The sequence below is a fragment of the Pinus tabuliformis genome, chromosome 4_1 (genome assembly GCF_031772625.1).
Source record: "Pinus tabuliformis cultivar Carrire ecotype Pingquan chromosome 4_1, CPIR1, whole genome shotgun sequence".
In the NCBI taxonomy this organism is placed as follows: Eukaryota; Viridiplantae; Streptophyta; class Pinopsida; order Pinales; family Pinaceae; genus Pinus; species Pinus tabuliformis.
The window spans coordinates 983,930,912-983,946,966 of NC_142303.1; the positions used below are offsets into that span (position 1 = coordinate 983,930,912).

Genomic DNA, 16,055 nt, shown 5'->3' on the forward strand with positions numbered 1-16,055 from the left:
CATCACTTCAGTTGCTTGAGGACAAGCAACATTTTGCCAGGGGAGACTGTAATATTCCTAATTAGCCATGGCTAATTGGAATATTTGATTTTGTTCAATTTTTGCCTTCTATAGTTATTTGTAAATAAAAAAGTGAGGAAGGAGGACATAACTCACTTTTAGAATAAAAAGTCACTTCCTAGTAGCACAACGTTGTGACTTAAAGGGGAGCCAAGGGGGCCAAAGGGGGATGCAGAAATGGAGCCCACGCAAACACATGGAGAGACTGCGCAGGAGGGAAGAAACACGTGGCAAGAGGGGAATCACCCAAGAGGAGGTGAGCCTTGGGATTGAAAGAGGCAAGGGCTATAAAAGAGAGAGGAGCCCCCTCATTTTGATCATTCTGTTATGAGCATTTGTGATAGTCATTTTGACTTAGAGCACGTTGGCTGTTTAGCTAGTCTGCAACACTGTTTAGTGCATTGAGTGTCTCCGTTCGAAGATCTCACCCTTAGCCCCGGGGGACTTCGAGTGCCTGCTCGGGCAAGATATTTCCATTGGTATTCCAGCAATGGTTTCATCAGCATTTTAGCAGCAGTTTCATTAGCGTTTTGGAGGACTACGCAGCACTGAGAGGAGGACGTAGTTCTTTCTGGCAGGAGGTTGGGTTGAGGGTTTGCAGGAGGATTTGTGCTGAGAGGTAGAGCAGGGGATCAGCCCTTGCATATTGGAGAGTTTTGGCAGGGGTTTCAGGCAGGTTTCTGGAGTGTTTCATTCAGTGGCAGCGCAGAGCATTGAGGGACTGCGCAGAACCCCAAGGGGGTGATTTTCAGGGGTCGGCCATTTCAGAAAAGCTTTCTAGGCTTTTCTGGGTTTCTTGAGTAGAGTCTGATTCCAGAGTTTCAGCCTTTTCTGAGGAGGGGAGCAGCCCCAAATCCTCATTTTATTTCTAGCAGCAACAGCAGCACAGCAGTTCTCCAGCAGTTGGGAGGCAGTTCAGAGGGGGGCCATTCATTTGCTATTCTGAGTGTATTTCTTCACTTTCCTTGTGCAAGTCGAGGTGCCATCTTCCTGATCACCTCCTATACTCATTCTATTACTCAGTATAATAAAATGGCTTAGCATTCTCTCTGCATTTCTTGAGTATCTGCTTATGGTTTTATTGTTATACGTTGTATCATTGTTATTTGTATCTCTTTGAGCATTCTCAGCTATTATACCACTTGGGTGTTTCTCTTATACTCTTAGACAGAGTCTGGAAAAGGCCAGGTAGCCTCCGGATCTCGTCCTCTTTTCAAAGGCAACATATCTAGTAAATTCCCTCCCAGTCCATCTCTAGTTGGAATTTGCTTGTGTTTGAGGTATATTCCCGATAAGGGATATTACACATAGTTGCTTATTTCACAATCTCTTCCTTTCTTTCTTCACACATTTCCTTTCAGGAACTTTCGATCATAATTCCTCCAATTAATGTCAACCACCTCATATTTTATATGAGGGCATATTATGTTGATTCATCTAGGCAACGTGTGACCCATGCCTTCCTACATCTTTTCAATTGAGGAGATCCTTTCCTTTTGATCATGCTCTCGAAGTAGAGCATTTATGTTATCCGCAACCATATGACATCACTCCAAATTATCAAAGCATACATACCTAATTATTTTTTTAGGGCATCTTCCTTTAGCAGCTTCCTTGATTGAAAAATTCAATCCCTTGATCTGCTTATTGACATCATACCATTCTTTCATGAATTTCTTCAAGTTGAAATTCTTGACAAAACACTTGCTCCCTTTTGTTTGGTGAACCTTCCGATGAAGATTCTAATAGAGGATCTTAAGTATCCTTATCCAGCAGATGTTTCCTCTTAATTGATGTATGATGAGCTTTGTGCTAGATGACTTTTTCTTCTTCTCCTTTCCCATAAGTACTACTTATGCTTCTAATGAGTTTACCAAGACCCACATACTTCCATAGACCTAATTCAACTATCATTCATGCTTCCCTATGATGACGTCACGAGCTCTTGCTTTTAATGCCTTTATGATGCCATGATGCATCCTATCATGGTCTTCTAATGATCCCTATCATGATAGTTATACTTTGCAACTGAAAAGAAAACAGGGACTTGAAAAGAACTAGGTGAAGAAGACTATCTCAATCATAATAGAGATCTTTTACTTCCTCTTTCTTAGACTTCTTCCTTTCAGCTTCCTCAACTTCTTCGGTGATATGGGCTTCTTCTCTTCCTCTTTTGTTATTGTCCTTCTTGATCTTAGGACAATCTCTCTAGTAATGCACATATTCTTGACATCCATAGCATTGAATCTTAGCCATGTTCTTCTTCTTTTTCTGATGACCAAACTTTCCAAATTTTCCATTTCTTTTTGTCATTGTAGCGTATGCTTGATTTTTCTCCCCTGATCCTACATTAAATTTTGCCTTTAGCCTTGTTTCTTCAATCTTGCATAGTGACCATAGATCCTTTAATGGAGTAGCTTCTTCCTTCCCATAAATATTTTAAGTAAAGTTACCCCACTCTTCCGGTAGTGCATTTAGTACTATTGTAGTCATTTATCTATCAAACATGACTTCTCTCAGATCTTGAAGTTGATCCCTGATTTCAGATATCCTCATGAAGTATGAGGCTATTCCTTCCTCTTTTGACATCTTCAGTTTGTAAAGTTCTTGACTTAATGAGATGACCTCTCCTGCAGTGCTTACGAAATACAACTCTACCAATTTGTCACAATTTATAAATATCTTTTGAAGTTTCGAGTTTTGATACATAAGGAATGAGGGGATCCTTGATGGATTCTGTGATAATCCTTTGAGCCCTAACTTCCCCTTTCATAAACTTTGCAAGTGCTTGAGCATTTTCTTTCGCTAGTTTGGTGATAGATCCTTTGACATGATCCATGACCTCATTTTCAATGAGATTTAGTATGTCCTCTTCTTCCATGCAAGATAGTTTGAAGCCCCTACCAATTTGTTGCTTTCCTTGCAAAAAGACATTTTGACAGAGTCAGATGTGGACATAAAGATACTTACTTGATAAGATGCTCCTTCTACTTGTTGCTTGCTTGATTTTGATGATGATATAGATAATCGAAAACTTCTCCTTGATGAAGATAGTTTTCTTCAAGAATGATCCTTCACAGAGAGAGAGATCACTTTTGGTGATGATGGATAATGACTCCTTGATGATGTATTGATACTCCTTAAATGATTTTCTTCAAGGATAAGGATTTTCCTTTGAGATGAAATCCTTGCTTCAACGAGAGTGCCTTGGAACCTTTTGAAGATGATGACAACATCCTTTGCTTCCCTTGAATGAATGAACTTCAAGCTACCTTGATTTGTAGATTTATTTAACTTGATGAGGGTCTTTGTGGTCTTTTCATGATGACTGGAGGTTCCCAATACTTCCTTTTGATGTAAATCTCTTCTTCGATCTAGAGTTTTGTAACTTCCTTGTAGATATTGACTTTGTTGATGATATTCTTAGATTTGCTTTGATGTCTTTCTTAAGATTTGATGCTTGAGTGTCTCTTGATAAGATGCCCTTCCTTGAGAAATCTAGGGCATCAAGCTTAGGTGATTTTTCTATCAATGATAACTGCTTGTGAATGATTTTTACTTCAATAGATTCAGATCTTCTCTTTAGTTAGATTATTATAGTGGTCTTCATCAAATAGCTACCAAAGCATAAACAATAAAGAGACAAGAGACACATAATGTAGGCTATCAGCCAGGGCCAAAACCTCTCCCACTTGAGAGGAAAATCCAAACGAATTCTTCTTCTTATAGAGACTTCAATTGACAAATATCAAGACCAAGACCCTTGACCTATTTGCCTCTCCAAGACCAAGTCACAAGGCTTCCTTCATGAACTTCTTCTCTCTTGAGTCCACGATTGTCAAAGCCCTTGCTTCTTCCTCCTTCTTGGCTATCCTTCAAAGTTACGGCCCCTTGATTTAGGTCTGTAACTTTTGGCCCTAAATCAGAAATCCTAGTTGCAATATTGTCTCTCAAAATTCGTCGCTTTGAGATGGAAACTATTCCTCCTTAACTCGGCTTGATTCTTCACTTAACTTTCTTCTTGGTTTGACCTTCGATAGTGTCTTCAATACCTCAGCTCCTACTGCAGCAGTCAACACATATACTTCACATGTGTGGAGTGTACTTAACCCAAAACAGACCCATAAACAATGCTAAAGACTTTGATCTTCCTTTTCCTCTCTTCATTGGTGATGAGGCTTCTTCCCAAGTGATCTTCGCACTTCTTGTTGCAGACTTGTTCTTGACTAATTGCTTGTCTTCAAATGAGAGTCGAGCTATCTATTTATAGTGGTCTGCCCATGAATATAAACCGATTGACAAATATCTAAGCCAACATGTCCTTTGGTGAGGTTCCATTACTCCTTGAAGCTGACTTGTAGGAGGTGCTTGAGCTTGGTCATGGAGGGCCTTTTTATTCTTTTAATGACTCAAACAAATATGTAACATGCCCAAGAAGGGCTTTCACACATGACATTGACTCAATTTGACTTTATGACCAATCCTAAGGGCTCACAATGGAAGCCTTACCTAAAACTATAATTCCTTGCTTATGAAACCCATGAGACAAGCATCACAATAATAATTTTATTTTTCTTCTTTGCATCAATTACACATGTCATTATGAAGACCAAACCTAGTTACACTTTTCAACAATTCCAAGGCATTTCTGTGATTGATTTTTTGAGGTGTCCCCCTATAAGAAGGTTTACAGCCTTGGTCGAAGACTGAATTTGAAGACAAGCCTGATTCATGTTCATTATCTTGGGACAGAATTCTGTCTCTTCAGATTATTACTGAGGCATCTTAAGGTCTTAATTTCTTGTTGAAGTAAAGCTGAAGCAGAGGTATATTTTGGTTGACTGAAGACATCTGTAACATCATTGCAAATTTGAGGATCTGTTTCATTAGGTTTTAAGCTAAGAGTTTTTTTAGTCTGTCTTTCCAAAAGGTGAATAAGACTCTTTGCTCAGTCAGCTCCAGTTGCAGAAAATAAAGATCATCATAAGGAGCAGTGAGTTGTTGGAGTTTGTTCGACAATCAGTTGTGCAAAAGGCTGTTGAGGATATCTCAGTCAATCAAATCAGAGATCCAGACCAATGTTGAAGGACAAAATTGAGGGCATCTTCAGATACAACAGTGGCACACTTTGCATCAGCAGAATAGAGGTATGAAACTTGTTATGTGTATTAACTGTAGGCATTTCCAACCACTGCAATCAGAGAAGTGAATGTTGACAGTATTCAAGGAGGCAGATCTGTAGCGTAATAGTTGACATACTTTGGCTTATTATCATTGGTTATCTGAAGCTTACATCAGCAGTTAGGGGATTTATTGAATATCTTTGTAAGTGGGTCATTGTCCCTGGTACAAGAACCCACAATTCATTTCTCTATTTTAATATTTTCAGGGTGGTTGGGTGGTGCAAGGCAGGAGAGTGAAGTCTCCTTCAAGTTGGAGCCTGAAAATACTTCAGGGTGGCAGGGTGGTGCTAGGGCAAGTTGGAGCTTGCAGGGTGTTGAAGCATCCTTTCAGTTGGAGCTGATAAAACTAGGGCATTGGAGTGTCCTTCCAATTGGAGCTGATAAAACTAGGGTGTAGGAGCATCCTTTCAGGAGTTGGAGCTTCTTGATAAATTGAATGTTTTTCTAGAGTACTAGGAAGTTGGAGCTTTCCTTCAGTTGGAGCTGAGAAATTTTTGTACTCATAAATTATTAGAAAAGCATTCAGTGGTTTTTCTTCTGGAAGGGTTTCCACCTAAAAAACTTTTGTGTACTGATCTTGTGATGTGTTGATGATTAATGTTCTGTTGTTCATGCTCTAAAATTTTATAATTAACTAATTGTAAGAGAAACATTGATTCACCCCCCTCTCAATATTTCCAACATTTTCCTTGGGTAAGCTTCTGCCTAAAATAGCTATTGCTTTTGTCCATATAAGAATCCTTTCAAAAGAAAGTAGCAGCCTATGCTAACCTATCTAATCCTATCCCCTTGCTATTTTGCTGCATTGTCTTTGCTTGCTGAGCTTGCATACATCGGTTGATTATGAAGTTGATAAAAGGAATGAAAGTAGAGGGATTTCATATTGCAGTAAGCAGCCTGTCTTCAACTCTGTTTCGAGGGAGATTTCTCTGTGATTTGGCTTCTTTAGTATAACCTGAGAAAAATAAAATTCTGCAAAGTGTAGAGGCATCAATAAAACTGGCTACTATCATATTGATTCTAGAAGTCAGTTTTTCCCATATGGGATCATCAACCCATTAAAGTGATAGCATGTCCATGCATGACAAGGATTTGAAATGCATGAAAGGTTACTAATCTATGTGAGATTTTATTAGAAATTGTAGATATGGTAAGAGCCAGTAAAGTAGATGTAAGTTATGTTGCATTGAATGTTCAGTCATGAATATTGACAAAATAAATTTGTCAAGAACAAAGAAACTCAATATAAATTCATAAAGAATGCATATATTTCAATGTCATTTGAAATGTTACTATAAACTCCTGTGGGCTCAGTATCTTACTATATCACAAAAGGTGTGACATAGTACATAGGGCATAATCCGTTCACTGGTTTTGGACCCAATATTGTCCTAAATCATATAGTAGCTCTAGCCAAAGTAGACAATTTTACCTAAAATGCATTTCCAGATAACGGAACTTAGCTCTAATTAAGATTTCATATTGTACCCTAGGGCACTTCAATTTCTAGCATATCAAAGGAATAGGTCTAAAGCAAATCTTACTCTTAGAGGTGCAAGGTACTTCAAAGACAATTCTGATAATGCAAGGGCATTCCCAGTACGAGCTACTGTATCTGGGCTACACCCGATTGCTTCAAAAAGTTCATGACGACCTGGTTAATCAAAAGGAAGAAATTGTATGGTCTTAGAATGAATACAAAAAAGAAGATATAGACAACACAATATACATGAAATTACAAGAAACCTTACACATTTTCACATCCATTCTAACACCTTAGAACTACATATATCGGGGGGAAAACAAACAAAGAGGACATGATAGGGTCTCATTAAAGAGAAATACATCATAAATATTACTTTGTCATTTCTTGGTGGAGACTGCTTCCTTTTTGTAAAATCACAATAAAACTTTCCACTAAAAAGGTTGGGATTAATATATTTCACCTTTTTCGTTCATCATACATCATTTCAATGCATAATCAAAATCTCTTATGAGTAACAACTAGAGGATTTTAGGAGACTGAAGATGTACCATGTGAAATACACTAAATCATGATTTTTTTTAAACAATTTTTTTGTTTAAAATGCTTCTTTTTTATGTAAGTTAACAGTGAAACTTGTTCATCAAGTCTAGAGATGATAACATGCTTTCCATTATCATTTGTTGAAATGTGTATTGACAAATTCTAATAAAGGACTGCTTATCAGTCCCTAGCAAGTTCAATGGGAAAAGCCTAAGGGAGGAGAATTCAATTTGACTTTTATGGTGGGGCTGTGTTACCTCCCAAATTGTACTTAATGATAAAATCTCTAATCCACAAGGAACAACCCAAAAGGGAACTACTAGGACAGTCAACACTTCACCTAGGTAACCTATCCTCTTCACTTCAAAATCTCTAATCCACAAGGAACAACCCAAGAGGGAACTACTAGGACGGTCAACACTTAACCTAAGTAACCTATCCTCTTCACTTTAGGCCAGCTCTCCTCTAACTCAACGGTGGTATCTCTAGTAGCTTACTAAAGCTAAGCATTAAGGAACAAGGTGATGTGAGAGAGGCTTAGTAAAACATTTTTTTTGGTACTTTTAGGATATAAAATAGGTGACAGAAGAAAATAGAGATTAGCCCCAAATCCAACAAGGGCAATGGAGACAAGGTGAATCTAAGGGGCCTATGGATTCTAGAACAAACAGCTCTTCAAAATGGCCTACTTTTTAAGGATGAGAATGAGGAGACCAGGTCCAATGACTCAATAGTCTCCTATCTAATCAAGATAAAAATGAAGACCAAGACTGTATAAAGAAGTGGTCCTAAAAGGAGCACTTTCACTAGCAAACTCAACTATAGCTTAGTAGTAGTAATTAATACCCTTGCTAGGATTCCTTAAGGATAGACAAAGCAAGGAATTAAATACCTACCAAAATAACAAAGGAATAGGAGAGGAGTTACCCCAAAACAATTTATTTCCAACTGGCAGACTTTACCCTTCAATTGATCAATTTTGCTAGCTTTGTAGAAGACTTGAAAATTGACAATCAATATTTATGTACCAAATAGCAGCCAACAATGAAGGGCCTCGAGAATTGGCATCATGTTGTTGATGTGAATAACATCAAAAGGTATTCGACAATTGCTTGGTGTCTTAACATGTGGAAGACATTACTTGCCTTTGATTTATGTCTTCTTTCCTAAGTTTAACTTAAGAAAAGTACAATAGTTAAAGTCAATTAATCATTGTCAACTATTGGGTTATTTTCTAAGGATAAATAATTTAATTATTTAAGTGATTTAGAAATAACCTTTACAATTAATCTTCAAGATATCTCTAAAGGAAGATTCATTTCTAGAGGGGAGATTGGGGTTAGGGATTTGGACTCAATGAAGATTAGAAATGAAGGCTAGCAATGGAGGTGAAGACACAATGAAAAGAACAAGTGTGTGAGCATGTCATCACAAGAGAAAGTGATTTTCTCTACAGAGTGAGTGGCTCAACGACCAATGCGCAGAGAAGGAGAAGTGTGAGTGGGTTTGAGGGAATCCAGAAGGGTCGAGTTGTCGAAAGGAGATCGAGTTTGTTTGGAGGAGGTTGAGTTGTTGGAGTGCTAGGGTTTCTCCAGTGCGCATTAGTGACAAGGCACAAATCGAGTTGCTAGAGGGCACGAATTTGATTGCTAAAGGCTTATTTCTTCAGAGCAAATTCATCCAGAGGTAGATTTCCTTAAGGTCGATTTACCTCAGCCGAATTCATTCTGAGGGAGACGAGTTACAGGTTCCAGACTGTATTTTTCCTTGTAGCTTTGTGGATTAGAAAACCCGAATTTTCTAAATAATGAAATGATGGACAAATGTTTGTGGGTTACTTAATTTTTGCAATGTGTGATTGATCTCTCTGGTTTATTCCCGTTGCATATTTTTAATTCTATAAGTTAAAGATACCAATGATTTTATGTTAAAATTGGAAACTAAGGCCAAACTCCATGTGGGTCATCTTATTTATGGCAACTGATATTTTTCTTGGATCCCTCTCATCGAGAGGTGTAGGATTGATCTAAAGATCATCCGATTCCGATAAGTATTCATGGAGTTATGAATTTATTTGTGTTATAAGACAATTCGTCAAGGTCGGCCTTGAACCAAATAAACCCCACATGTGCTCAAGGTTTTAGTATAAAAGGATATGAGTTGAGAGTCATTTCACACACACACTTCTATCTTGATTTCTCTCCACTTGTCTTGGGCTTTAGTGGAAGAGAAATCTAGGAGTGGAAGCCCTAAACATTGGAGGAAAAGAAGGCAGCCCTAATGCAGTCCTAGAAGGCAGCCCTAACACTATCCTAAGGCAGCCCTAACGCCGTCCTAGAAGGCAGCCCTAACGCTATCTTGAGGCATCCCTAATGGTATCGCAGTCCTAAGAAAGCAGCCCTAGTCGCAGTCCAAGCAAGCATCACAAGAGCTCATTAAAGGAGCCCAAGGAACTTGGCCAAGGGAGAAAGGTAACTATATGGAAGCTGTAGCAAGAAGGCCACGACAGCGAGGGAGATAAGGGCTAACCGAGCTGCTGTTAGAGGGTCGAGCAGCTGAGCATGTCTTCAACTGATCTCATGTATCATCTTCTTAGAGATGATCTATGCTCTTATCTAGATAAGTCAAAGTGTTGACTTCTGTTGTAAATGTACTATCTCTCTCTCTCTCTCTCTCTCTGTTGAACTATTGAAGAACATATAAGAAGAATTGATCAAGGGTTTCCCCGCATTAGGGTTTGTCCCTAGCTAGCACCACATCTTGTGTCCTCTTGTCTTGGCTTGTCTTCTGTGATTTATGTTTATGTTCTATTTGCAGTTTTTTTTAATGCTGATGTGATTGATAATCTAGAAAAGGTATTGAGCTAACTGTGAAAATTGAAATAAATTGCTCTAAGCATAGAACATACCTAAAATTAACATGGTATCAGAGATGAGGTGAAGACAAAGCCCAAGCAAGAGTGAAAGAGCAATCACCGAAGACATTATCAGAATAGCGCAATGGAAGCTTTTGATGGCCCACCTAAAGATCACTTCAATGGGAAGTCTGGATCTAAGGGTGGAAAGAAAGACAGATGCCTTTTTTGTAATAAGTTCGGCCATTATGTCAAGGAGTGTCCGAATGGCAGGGGCACATCTCTTGATGAAGATAACAATCATTCCAGGGACATTTTCAATGATTAGAGGAATGACAGGTAATGCACGTCATCAAGGAAAACGACCGACTCTTCAAAGAAAGCAAGGAACCCCAGGTATGAAGAATCAAATGTTCTTTCTGATAAAGATAGAGAAGCGTTATCTTGTATCGACCCTCTCCTTCAGATTCTTTGGGAATCTGGTTCATTGATTGTAGTGCTTCAAGGCACTTCATCGGATAGAAGGGTGCTCTCTCTAATTTAATAGAGATGGAAACAATCGTGGGATTATACTTGGAGCCGATGCCACCTATCCCGGAAAGGGTGTAGGGAATGTTACCCCTCAATTGAATGAGGGTAACTCGATTCATTTACAAGAATCTCTTTTATGTACCTGATCGCAAGAAGAACCTGGTGTCCATTTCGGCAATGGAAGTCAAAGGTTTCAGGGTGGCATTCATCGATGGAAAGGTACGTATTTGAAAATGGAATTTTCAAAGATGCTTTTGAGTTCAGGGTTGTATCAAGTTGCAGGAAGTCCATTGGGGACCATGTCAGTTGTCACATCTCATCTATAGCACCAGAGGTCTACTTATTATGAGATCCTACCTGATGTGAGTCAAATGATGACAGGGATGCCTGAATTCAAGAAGAGCATGAAGGTACATGTCCGAGAAGTACCGAAGGAAAATCTTACAAGGGGACCATTCTCCTCATGTAGCAGGTCCACAAGTTTGGAACAACACGAGGGGTTTGAGATTCATCGGGAATCTCATGTATGCAGGTGGAAGAAAGCCCTCTATGGCTTGAAGCAAAACACACCGAGGATAGTATGAGAGGATTGATAGTTGTCTAATGAAGCTGAGATTCACTAGGAGTGAAGTCGATCCAAGCCATTGCTCGAAGGTTGTGGATGATAGACCTCTCATACCGGCAACTTTTGAGGACAACCTATTTCTGACAGGTGCAGACCCTCTCATTTGCAGAAGTAAGAGGGAGTTGGATTCCGGATGTGGAATGGTAAATTGCAAGCCCATGACTACCTCGAGGATCTTAACTTTTAGAAGTTATATGGTAGTGATGTCGGACCAGATTTTGGAAATTCCTTTGAGTTTCATAAACTCATTCGCATTGATGTTCTTGGTGAACTTCCGTCTAGATATATGTTTTGCAGTGAGCATGTTGGGCTCATAATTTTGGTTGAGCCTCACTAGATTGGTGACAAGAATCTTCTCAGATATCTTCAGGCACAATCTCTCATGGATTGAGATACACTGCCGGAAATATGAAGCTGCTTGATTATTCGAATGTTGACTGGGCAAGCAGTGTGGAGGATCTCAAGAGCACTTCTAAGTGCTAATTTTCTTTTGGTTCTGCTCGATATCATGGATGAGCAGGAAGCATAACACAGTTGCTTTGAGCATCGCTGAGACAGAATACATAGCTACGAGTATGATCTCGTGTGAAGCTACTTGGTTGCGGAAGCTCTTCAGTGAGTTGTTTGTACACATGATGGATACCACCGTGATCTTCTGTGTCAACCAGGGGGGATTCAATTATTCAGGAATCCCATATTCTATGGTTGCTCTAGCATATAGACATCAGATACTACCTTATCTAGGATATGGTACATCAATGAGCGAGGAGGCTCCATCGCATTGAGACTGATGTACAGGTCGCAGACATTCTGTCGAAGCCCGGGGGAAAGGTCAAATTTGTGACTTTCGAGAACGACTTGGAGTCGTTGAAAGACCCTCTTATGAGGGTCCTACATGATGCATGCATTGAGCTCTGTGAGCTCTAGGGGGCTTGGGGTACCTGGAGCAACAAGCGACCATAAGGCAACTCACCCTCCCCTAATGGTGTGTTGTGTACAGGGTGAATGGCTCAGCCTTCCCCTATGATACCCTGTGGCGACTTAGGGACAAGATGAGTGGTTCCCCTGTCAAGGCATCCTACCCATGTAGTCTGGGACTTATGGGAAGTACCTCTCATTTGGCCAATGAGCAGGGAAATGGGATTAGGAACCATAGTAGTACTATCGATGGACGCATCGTTGTTTCTACTGTACTCCCTATGCTAGGATGACCTCCATTGATATGGGATCAATGAAACTGGTCTAGGATCAGTATGAGTGGTTTGAGACACTCTCTTGTGATATTGATCTGGGATCAATAAAACTAACTTCGGGTCAGTAAGAGTGATATGACTCACTCTCTTGGAACTGATCTGGGATCAGTAAGAGTGGTATGACACACTCTCTTCATATGGAACTGACTTCGGGTCAGTAGAGAATGGTATGAGACATTCTCGATCAATTCTTCTTCTTCATGGTTCAGCAAAGCAGAGTAGAGCAGAGCAAAGAATGCAGAGCACTGATGGCAGAGATAGTACAGTCGGACAGATGGATCAACGGATGGAGTTCTCCCTAGTTGAGAGGGAGTGTTAAAAGTGGCAACTAGGGCCAAACTCCATGTGGGTCATCTTATTTATGGCAACTGATATTTTTCTTGGATCCCCCTCATCGAGAGGTGTAGGATTGATCTAAAGATCATCCGATTCTGATAAGTATTCATGGAGTTACAAATTTATTTGTGTTATAAGACAATTTTTCAAGGTCAACCAACAACCAAATAAACCCCACATGTGCTCAACATTTTAGTATAAAAGGAGATGACTTGAGAGTCATTTCACACACACACTTCTATCTTGATTTCTCTCCACTTGTCTTGGGTTTTAGTGGAAGAGAAATCTAGGAGTGGAAGCCCTAGACGTTGGAGGAAAAGAAGGAAACCCTAACGCAGTCCTAGAAGGCATCCCTAACACTATCCTAAGGCAGCCCTAACACAGTCCTAGAAGGCAACCCTAACGCTATCCTAAGGTAGCCCTAATGCTATCCTAAGGCAGCCCTAACGCAGTCCTAAGAAAGCAGCCCTAGCCACAGTCCAAGCAAGCATCACAAGAGCTCATCAAAGGAGCCCAAGGAACTCGGCTAAGGGAGAAAGGTAACTATATGGAAGCCGCAGCAAGAAGGCTAGGACAGCGAGGGAGATAAGGGCTAACCGAGTTGTTGTTAGAGGGCCGAGGAGCTGAGCTTGGAGGCCGAGTTGAAGAAGGATGAACGCAGGTATGTTTGGGGCAGCGAAAAGGTAAGGGAAGACTGTTTTGAGTGGGTTGTAGGTGACAGCGTGGGACTGTGGTAGGCCGCAGTCCCTACCACCTCAAAACAGGGACAGCGTGGAGAGTTTGAGGGCTCAAACATGCCCAGAACAGCAACGTGCTAGGGGAGGTGTACTATGAAGGTGTGTTGCAATCCTTGAGGGTTGTTTGTGGACTGATAGATAGGTGTGTGAGGTCTGCCAGATACCCTAACCAGTCACAATATAAGCAGCAGTGTAGGCAGACTTGGAACAACAGTGTTGAAGGGACAGCAGTGCTAGTAAATGGGACAGTTGGGCTACATGGTGCTGCTAAGACACATGGGACAACAACAAGGTATGGCAAGGCTATTGGGACAGCAACAAGGTATAGCAAGTTGTGATGGGACAACAGCAAGGTATAGCAAGCTGTGATGAGACAACAGCAAAACAATGGGATATCAAGCTAACATGGAATGGCCATGTCACTAATAGTGGGACAGCAGTGGCTAGCATGGTGCAACAATGGCACATGGGACAACAGTGCAGCAGTATCATGTGTACAGCATGGTCATGAGGTCCAGCGTTGTGATGATAGGTGTAGCATGGTGCAGCACGGTGAGGTGCAGCATGGTGATGACATGCAGCACAATGACAGGTGAAGGAGTCACCTTGGAGAATCAGTGGAAGCAGCATGTCTTCAACTAATCTCCTGTATCATCTTCTTAGAGATGATCTATGCTCTTATCTAGATAAGCCAAAGTGTTGACTTCTGTTGTAAATGTACTATCTCTCTCTCTCTCTCTCTCTCTCTGTTGAACTATTGAAAAATATATAAGAAGAATTGATCAAGGGTTCCCCACATTGGGGTTTGTCCTTGGCTAGCACCACATCTTGTGTCCTCTTGTCTTGGCTTATCTTTTGGGATTTATGTTTATGTTCTATTTGCAGTTTACTTTAATGCTGATGTGATTGCTAATCTGGAAAAGATATTGAGCTAACTGCGAAAATTGAAATAAATTGCTCTAAGCATAGAACATACCTAAAATTAACATTTTATTTTCGGTGATTCAATTATTATTTGGGGAACTGAATAATAAACTAGGGATAAATTAAATTTTCGTGAGAAAATAATGTAGTATTAGAAATTTAACATGGTATCGAGCTATCTAGAAAACTCTAAGAGAGATATCTAAGATCACAAGGGTTTGTAGCAGTATGTTTTCCCTTTTGCAACAACAAAATTATTTCATCGAATTTTGTAGCTGAGTTTTATGGTCTTGGTTGATTTGCAAAGATGGTATCAGTAAACAATTTGAGATATGAAGACCAATTGAATGGGGTATCAATTTCAACCCCTGGAACGAGCGAATTACCTGGATTCTGAAGATGAATGATTTCTAGGATTTAGTAAACAGAAATGTGCAGGTTCCTTCAAATCCGGTACAAGAAGCAGAACAAAGAACCAAGGATATGAAAGCGAGTTGCATAATTCTGGATGGTGTGAAGGATCATATACTTCCTCACATATCAAGGAAAGATACCAGTAGACAGATGTGACTAGCTTTGACCAGTCTTTATTAAAGTATAAACAAGAACAGAAAAATTGTGTTGCGGGAAAAGTTAAACAGTATTAAAAAGGGCAAATCTGAGACTGTGACTTCCTATCTCACAAGGGTCCAACAGGTTGTGATGAGCTTGTAGTTGTGGGATAAATTGTGCATGATTCAAAGCTCATCAAATTTGCTCTAAAGGGGCACATTAAGTAGTGTTCCCCACTTTTGTGGACAGGATTCTTGCTCGTCAATAGCTTCCAGATTGGAGTCGAATATGGAACAATTTCACCTAGAAGGAGATCTAGGAAAATTCATTAACCAAAGGACAGCAAAAAGGTGGTGAAAAGAAGGACGAAGTTGCTCTTGCTGCACCACCAAAAAAGGGCAAAGTGAGGGCCAACCATAACCGAAGTGGAGAAGCATATTCACAAAGAAATAAGGAAAAGCACATGAGCAAAGTTAAATGCTTTGCTTGTCATAAGTTTGGGCATTTTGCCAGTGAGTGTCCTAACAAAAAGAAGGGCAAAGGAAAGACTATTACAGCAACTACTACGTAGATGGAGGAGATGGCAGAGATGTTCGAGAAAAACTTCACCCTAGTATCTTGCCTTTCTGGAACTGTCATGAGAGGTGTTTGGTTCATGGACAGTGGAGCATCTCATCATATGACAGGATCACGACACTTCTTCACCAACATGACCAAGGGGGCCAAAGATGTAAATGTGGAGCTTGGTGACAAGGCCAAGTATGCAATCGAGTGCACTGGAAGTATGGAGTTCCAAATGGACTCAGTGACATCATGGAGGTGAACAAAGTGTTCTATGTATTGGGTTTTGAGAGGAATCTCCTTTTAGTTTTGGCCATGGAAGATAGAGGATTGGAGGTCAACTTTACTGGAGGTGAAGTGCTTGTTGAGTCAAAGGGGGCCGATTTCTGTAAGAAGCGAGTGATCAGTAGGAG

The 16,055-nt window shown here is 40.2% G+C and overlaps 1 protein-coding gene across 2 annotated transcripts in view; it reads right to left on the reverse strand.

Annotated features, from left to right (window-relative positions):
* The window catches only part of LOC149179429 (acyl-acyl carrier protein thioesterase TE3, chloroplastic-like), a 150,236-nt gene that overhangs the window by 77,554 nt on the left and 56,627 nt on the right, over window positions 1–16,055 (reverse strand). Inside the window, exon 3 of one of the 2 annotated variants that reach the window (XM_089423829.1) lies at window positions 6,788–6,897. The exons of the other annotated variant lie outside the window; for it this stretch is intronic. Within the exon in view, the coding sequence (XP_089279955.1) occupies window positions 6,788–6,897 (110 nt within the window). The remainder of the gene's footprint in view (window positions 1–6,787; window positions 6,898–16,055) is intronic. 2 annotated transcript variants of the gene reach the window in all.